General features: G+C 50.0%; 1 protein-coding gene across 1 annotated transcript; it reads left to right on the forward strand.

Annotated features, from left to right (window-relative positions):
• Nucleotides 1–2880: 2880 nt before the first annotated feature.
• On the forward strand, nucleotides 2881–5191 carry LOC135973463 (uncharacterized). Its single transcript, XM_065556707.1, has 2 exons — nucleotides 2881–3627; nucleotides 4622–5191. The coding sequence occupies exons 1-2, from the start codon at nucleotides 3051–3053 to the stop codon at nucleotides 5095–5097; spliced, it is 1053 nt and encodes a 350-aa protein (XP_065412779.1). The 5' UTR covers nucleotides 2881–3050; the 3' UTR covers nucleotides 5098–5191.
• The last annotated feature ends 2676 nt before the right edge of the window (nucleotides 5192–7867 follow it).

Genomic DNA, 7867 nt, shown 5'->3' on the forward strand with positions numbered 1-7867 from the left:
CCTCCCCCTGCTAGCCGGGGCACATCTGCAGCACAGGGAGTCCCCCTGCACTCTGGCTCCGGCCGCGCCGATTTTTTTTTTTTTGCTTGGGGCGGTAAAAAAGCCAGAGCTGGCCCTGGCTGAAACCCCCTGTTGTGCCTTCACTGCTAGTTAGATTAAAGCGAGCCCGGGTACGTCTGGGCGAACTGCAATCACACTGCATGATTGCAGTGCCCTAAGTGAGCTGTCTTCCAGCTGCTTAACCAGGACTCTATGCACTCTGTAAGCATGGTAAAAAATCAGCGAATATGGTGTGATCAGAGATATCCATTTAACTCATAACTGTAAGGAAGTTAGTTGTGTTATACTTGGTGATTGCACCAACGTACACCAGGGGTAACTCCATCGAAGTCAATGCAGGTATATGTAGAGCTGTGGAGAGAGCTCTGTCCCTACCAGAAGCACCTGGCCCTGTTCCTGGCCCCAAGGCAGGGGAACAGCAGGGTGTAGAGGCTGGGGCATCCAGGGAGGAGACATCTGAGACTGGCCCTGAGGTAGGGGAAGAACAGGGCAGGGAGGAGGCACCCAAGCCTGAACCTGGGGCAGAGGGGTGAACAGAGCAATGAGGCAGGAGCACCCCGATGTTCCTGAAGGCCAAATAGAACGGCCTACTACTCGACCGATCCAGTGATACTGAGGGTAGGCAAGCCATGGGGTGTGTCTGCTACCTGGGGACAGGCATGCTTATATGGTGGTGGGTGTGTGGAGCTGGCAAGAGAACTTCTTTCCTTTCTCTGCCCCCCACTACTCTGCACAAACCTAACTGGCTGGGGCAGGGGAGTGCCAGGCAAACACCCAGAATTAACTCAGTCCCCCGGCAGAGGTGTTCTCTGTGTAGGGATGGGACTTGGGGCCCCTCTGCAGACCCAGGGAATCCCTCACCGGACAGATCTACCAGTGGGAGAGGAGAATCCTGTCCATTAAACCTAACATCTGTCTTTCTTTTGTTGTGAACTGACTGATTGTGTTGGGAGGCAACGTTTTTACCAGCAGAGGTTGCTGCTGTTCTCTTCACCTCCTCTTCTTTTTCAAGTGATCTAACCTGTCACGTCAAGCGTTTAGCTGAAAGGAGTGGGAATTGTGAAGCTTTAATGTTTCCCTGACGGTAGTCTGCCACCTTAACAAATCTCTCACTTTTCAGAAGATGATACTGCCAATCATCATGCCAGGCTGAAAGACACCGTTCATTGTTAATTAATTATTAGCTGTCAACTCAAAGACTTTGTTGAACTAAGAACATTCTTGCAGATTATGGATTTCCTCCTGTTTAAACTTTATGTTTAAAGGACACTAAATACCTTAAATATCAAAGTAAGTTGAAATCCTTTCATACCTCTCTTTTCCACAGGTGACTGCTTGAGGTACAATATTAATTATAAACAGAATGAAGATGCTGTAGCTTCTTCTTGTGGATTTATGTTTGCATAATGAAAGAGCTAAAATGGGGGAAGTTTCCTTTCTTTGCTTCAATGAGAACTGCTGATCCCTAGACTGCCTGTGTGTCTTTACTATCTGTAGGAAAGAAACAAAAGAGGAAAATTGGACTTTCTAGGGGCATGTTTGGGGAGGAAGTATTGTCTAAGGGACTGAATCGGGGTTCATGATATCCATGCCTGGCCCTGCTATGTAAGCCTTTGGGCTTAAAAACACAGAACATTTTAATTTCACTCCCAGTCGCTCTCTGTAAGAATTTGGCCAAATAATTGCAGAGTTCACTTTTTAACGCACAGGCACCAAAATCCACATTTAGTCTCTTAAAGAATGAGATGATTTTCAGAGGTGCTGTGCACCAACATTTGCCATTTCAGTTCATTCGTGTAGGTGTCTACAGTAATTCTGGATGTAAGTGTCTAACCATAGGCTCCCAAAGCTTGGTCCTGCAAATGTTTACAAGTGTCCTTTTTACTTGCATGACTAGCCAATGGGACTACTCAGATCAGTTAAGCTCCACATGTATGTAAATGTTTTTGCAGAATGGAGACGCAAGTTTAAAAACGTTTGCCTCAGCTTAGCCATATAAAAAGGGCCGTTCTGAGGCTTAATTAACTTACACTGTAAAAAAGCGCTTTGAGATCCTCGGGTAATAATGATACTCAACACGTGTACAGCACTTGAAATCTTCAAAGCACCATACCCAATGCTAACCAACTAATCCCAAACTAATTAGCTAAAAGGCACTATAAAAGTGCCAAGTGTTACTATTTGCCTTATAGTATTATTTAATCATAAATTGCCTCAAAGTGAAGTGCGACTGTTTGAGATGAGAGACACAGTAATTAAGGTCTTGATTTAATATTTTAAAATTATTCATTGCACTTCAACGTGGCTCTTGGAAAAATTTCATTCCTCCCAAAATACATAGTGCACATTTTAATTTTTGTAAACACTGCTACATCCTCATTTAATAGTCGTTTCCCCTTCCTATCAGCCATGTGCCCTTTGAATGCCGTGATGCCAAAAGGAGATAGAGTTTGGTGACTAAGGATTTGGCCAAGTTTCAACATAGCCGATTGGTGTATGTGTGTGTGTGTGAACGAAGTCTTTCTTGACCATGTGTGTGGTATGTGCTGCATGACAATGCAGTTATGAAAGCCACTGTAGCAGTGCATTACTTAGGCCTGGTCTACACTAGGCGTTTATGTCGAAGTTAGCGCCGTTAAATCGAATTAACCCTGCACCCGTCCACACTGCGATGCTATTTAGTTCGACATAGAGGTCTCTTTAATTCGACTTCTGTACTCCTCCCCGACGAGGGGAGTAGCGCTAAATTCGACATGGCCATGTCGAATTAGGCTAGGTGTGGATGGAAATCGACGCTAATAGCTCCGGGAGCTATCCCACAGTGCACCACTCTGTTGACGCTCTGGACAGCAGTGCGAGCTCGGATGCTCTGACCAGCCACACAGGAAAAGCCCCGGGAAAATTTGAATTTGAATTCCTTTTCCTGTCTGGCCAGTTTGAATCTCATTTCCTGTCTGGACATCGTGGCGAGCACAGCAGCACTGGCAACGATGCAGAGCTCTCCAGCAGTGATGGCCGTGCAGTCTGGGAATAGAAAGAGAGCCCCAGCATGGACTGATCGTGAAGTCTTGGATCTCATCGCTGTGTGGGGCGATGAGTCCGTGCTTTCCGAGCTGCGATCCAAAAGAAGGAATGCAAAGATCTACGAGAAGATCTCTAAAGACATGGCAGAGAGAGGATACAGCCGGGATGCAACGCAGTGCCGCGTGAAAATCAAGGAGCTGAGACAAGGCTACCAGAAGACCAAAGAGGCAAACGGACGCTCCGGATCCCATCCCCAGACATCCCGTTTCTACGAGGCACTGCATTCCATCCTCGGTGCTGCCGCCACCACTACCCCACCAGTGACCGTGGACTCTGAGGATGGGATACTGTCCACGGCCGGTTCCTCAGACATGTTAGGGGACGGGGAAGATGAGGAAGGAGATGAGGAGGGCGAGGCAGTTGGCAGCTCTCACAACGCTGATTTCCCCGACAGCCAGGATCTCTTCATCACCCTTACAGAGATCCCCTACGAAGCGTCCCCAGCCATTACCCCGGACACAGAATCTGGTGAAGGATCAGCCAGTAAGTGTTGTAAACATCTAAACATTTATTTTTAACAAAACAGGAATATTAACAATTAAAAGAATGGGTTGTTCATGATTAGTGTGCCCTAGGCGCTTAACGGTTTAGTAAGGGGCAGTGCAAGTTTTGAAAAGAAATCTAGCAATGTCCGGTTTTCAGTGATTGTCCTGCACAAGCCGCTCTACTGTGTATTCCCTGCTACTGCAGCTACAGTAAAATGCGGTCTATATGTGCGGGGATAGAGCAGTAATCCTCCTGGGACATCTCGATGAAGCTCTCCTGGAGGTAACTTGAAAGCCGTTGCATGAGGTTCTTGGGGAGAGCGGCCTTATTGGGTCCTCCGAAGTACGACACGTTGCCGCGCCACGAGATTATCAGGTACTCGGGGATCATTGCTCTGCACAGCAGGGCGGCATACGGCCCTGGTCTTTGGAGGCTTTCCCGGAGCATTCTCTCTTTGTCGCTCTCGGAGATCCTCATCAGGGTGATGTCGGCCATGGTGACCTGCTTTTAATTAGGTAGGGGAATGTTAGTGTTGGGACTGCTTTCCCGTTCCTTTACAGAACTGTCACCGCTGGTTTGCAGCCACGCGGTGGAGGCGGGAGAGGGGCAGCCGAAAGGGATCATTCCCGGGGACAGCCGCGAGGGGGTGGGACAGGGGCAGAGTTCCCGCTTGCCGGATTGCTGGCAGCAGGGACTGACATTGATTTAAATGTGAAATGAGGCCAGTGGTAATATAAAAGTTTTAAACTGCCACAAGTGTACGGCTTACCATGTCTGCCTGCAACAGAAATTCCGTTGTGCTGCCTCGCTTCTCAAATGTGCTGTTCAAGACCCCAGGCACAGAATGCGAAGGCCGAGAATTCGACCTTGTGCTGAGTGCGCATGTGAAAGGTGCTGTGCATGGTCTTGTTCACAGAGAAAGACTATGTTCTTTGTTCACAACTACATTTATCTTTCAGAGGAATTCACTCCCTTTTTCCCATTTCCACAGCCCCGTCTGCGACTGTCTCACAACCTAGCCTGGAATCACACTCCCAGAGGCTAGCGCGGATTAGGCGTAGGAAGAAGAGGACACGGGAGGACATGTTCTCTGAGCTTATGGCCTCTTCCCAAGCCCAGGCAGCACAGCAGACCCAGTGGCGGGAGAACTTGACCCGAATGCACCAAGCCAACATGGATCGGGAGGAGAGGTGGCGGCAGGAAGACCAGCAGGCGACTCAAACGCTGCTTGGACTACTGAGGGAGCAAACGGACACGCTCCGGCGCCTTGTGGATGTTCTGCAGGAACGGAGGCAGGAGGACAGAGCCCCGCTGCAGTCCATCTCTAACCGCCCTCCCCCGCCACCAAGTCCCATACCCACCTCACCCAAAGTGCAAAGAAGGAGAGGCGGCAGAGTCCCTGCTAACTCTCACTCCACCCCTGCAGAGAGCTCTAGTAGCAGAAGGCTCTCATTTCCCAAAATTTGAAAAGTTCTTTCCTTCCCGCCTGACACAAGCCCACGTCCAAGTTTCACCTCCCAATGCCATGTGTAGTTGATAATAAAAAATTCGTTTCTGTTAACTACTGTTTCAATCATGTTCTTTTGGAGGAGGAGGGGAAAGGGGGTTGGAAATTGGACAGGACAGTCTCCTTTGGCAGGGTACATAGTCGGGGGCAGGCACAGCAGCAGGGCACATACACAGTGCAGTGATGCAGTGACTAGTTGCCCCGGTTAGTCTGGGAGGTTGTTTTGATGTAATGTTGGGGGGGGTGGGTTGCTCTGTGACTTTGTGGCGGGGGAGGGCAGTTACAGATCTTAAGCGCCGGTCCTTAGACAGGATCACAGAGCCACACAGCATGGGATCTGTAACCGTCCTCCCCCTGCCACAAAGTCAAATAGACCTCCCATACACACAGTCCCGATCAGGAGGGGTGACAGGCTCCGTTGAAACAAGCATCCCACCGCAGCGGAGCCTGTCAATCCTTGAGTTTAGAAGCTGCATTCGCATCACAACACTAGACCCGCCCCGCACCACAGTCTGCGTCCCAGTTTTAAAAAATTCCCGCTAAAACAGTATTAAAGAAAACGGTGTGCTTTAACAAAGTAGAACTATTTTTATTTCGACACGTGTGTTGGAGGGGGGGTGAAGGGGGTATGTAACTGGATAGGATAGTCAACATTACCTGGGTAAAGAAACGGGGGCAGGTTTAGCTTCTCAGTACACAAACTATAAAATCACAGGTTACCCTGCTCACTCAGGAACTTTGCTTTCAAAGCCTCCCGGATGCACAGCGCTTCCCGCTGGTCTCTTCTAATCGCCCGGCTGTCTGGCTGTGAGTAATCACCAGCCAGGCTATTTTCCTCAACCTCCCACCCCGCCATAAAGGTCTCCCCCTTGCTCTCACAGAGATTGTGGAGCACACAGCAAGCTGCTATAACAATGGGGATATTGGTTTCGCTGAGATCACAGCGAGTCAGTAAGCTTCTCCATCTCCCCTTGAGACGGCCAAAAGCACACTCCACCACCATTCTGCACTTGCTCAGCCGGTAGTTGAAGAGTTCTTTTTCAGTGTCCAGGGCGCCAGTATAGGGCTTCATGAGCCAGGGCATTAGCGGGTAGGCTGGGTCCCCGAGGATGACTATAGGCATCTCCACATCCCCAACAGTTATTTTGTGGTCCGGGAAGTAAATACCTTGTTGCAGCCGTCTAAACAGACCAGAGTTCCTGAAAACACGAGCGTCATGAACCTTGCCCGGCCATCCCACGTAGATGTTGGTAAAACGTCCCCTGTGGTCCACCAGTGCTTGCAGCACCATGGAAAAGTATCCCTTTCGGTTAATGTACTGGGTGGCCTGGTGGTCCGGTGCCAGGATAGGGATGTGAGTTCCATCTATGGCCCCACCGCAGTTTGGGAATCCCATCGCTGCGAAGCCATCTATGATCGCCTCCACGTTTCCCAGGGTCACTACCTTTGGCAGCAGTACATCAACGATTGCCTTCGCTACTTGCATCACAACAACCCCCACGGTAGATTTGCCCACCCCAAACTGGTTCGCGACTGACCGGTAGCTGTCTGGCGTTGCAAGCTTCCACAGGGCTATGGCCACTCGCTTCTGTACACTCAGTGCAGCTCGCAACCGGGTGTCACTGCGCTTCAGGGCAGGGGACAGCAACTCACAAAGTTCCAGGAAAGTTCCCTTCCGCATGCGAAAGTTTCGCAGCCACTGGGATTCATCCCAGACCTGCAGCACTATGCGGTCCCACCACTCAGTGCTTGTCTCCCGTGCCCAGAATCGCCGTTCCACGGCATCAACATGACCCATTGCCACTGTGATGTCCTCGGCGCTGGGTCGCCTGCTTTCTGACAGGTCTGTGCTACTCTCAGACTTCAGGACATCACCGCGGTGCCGTAGCCTCCTTGCCTGACTTTTCTGCATCTGCCTCAGGGAAACCTTTATGATAAGCTGCGAGACGTTGAGAGCGGCCACAACTGCAGCGATGGTCGCAGCGGGCTCCATGCTCGGAGTACAGTGGCGTCCGCGCTGTCAATGACTGGAAAAGCGCGCGAACTGTTTTCCCGCCGGCGCTTTCAGGGAGGGAGGGCGGGAGTGATGGACGGATGACGACAGTTTCCCAAAAGCACCCTCGACTCATTTTGTTACCCAGAAGGCATTGCCGGCTACACCCAGAATTCCAATGGGCAGAGGGGACTGCGGGAACTGTGGGATAGCTGACCACAGTGCACCGCTTCGAATGTCGACGCTATCACCGTTAGTGTGGACGCACAAAGTCGAATTACTGTCCTTAGTGTGGACACACACGTTCGACTTTGCAATATCGATTACAAAAATTCGATGCAAGTAAAATCGAACTACTCTCGTAGTGTAGACAAGGCCTTATACTGCCTCTGAGAGATACGCCACAGCAGACCTTAAAGAGGACACTTCTCAACTTGTCAGGGAGTGGCTATATTCTTTACATTGGTTTCAGGTAGCTATGAGCTAGAGTAAATAGACACGGCAAAATTCAAGCCCCAAGCACCATTTATTTGAAGGGCTGAAGTGGGACTTGAGTGGTGTGTCTGCCTGTGCTGGCTGGGTGCACAGGGATGGATGTCACCAAGAGAATTGCAATGAGCTTTAGGACAATTTTGTGCTTAAGGGTAGAGTGAGGAACAGATTTATTTGCTCATCTTTCTAAGACACTGGGCCACATTTCTCTCCTATGCAACTCTATTGAACTGCATGGAGTTGCA

The sequence above is a fragment of the Chrysemys picta genome, chromosome 9 (assembly GCF_011386835.1).
Source record: "Chrysemys picta bellii isolate R12L10 chromosome 9, ASM1138683v2, whole genome shotgun sequence".
NCBI classification, from domain to species: domain Eukaryota; kingdom Metazoa; phylum Chordata; order Testudines; family Emydidae; genus Chrysemys; species Chrysemys picta.

Bases quoted from the DNA above. Each gene is read 5' to 3' on its own strand.
- LOC135973463 (XM_065556707.1), top strand. From the start codon at position 3,051: ATGCAGAGCTCTCCAGCAGTGATGGCCGTGCAGTCTGGGAATAGAAAG. The intron at 3,628-4,621 runs GTAAGTGTTGTA...CCATTTCCACAG, and splicing joins ATCTGGTGAAGGATCAGCCA to CCCCGTCTGCGACTGTCTCA.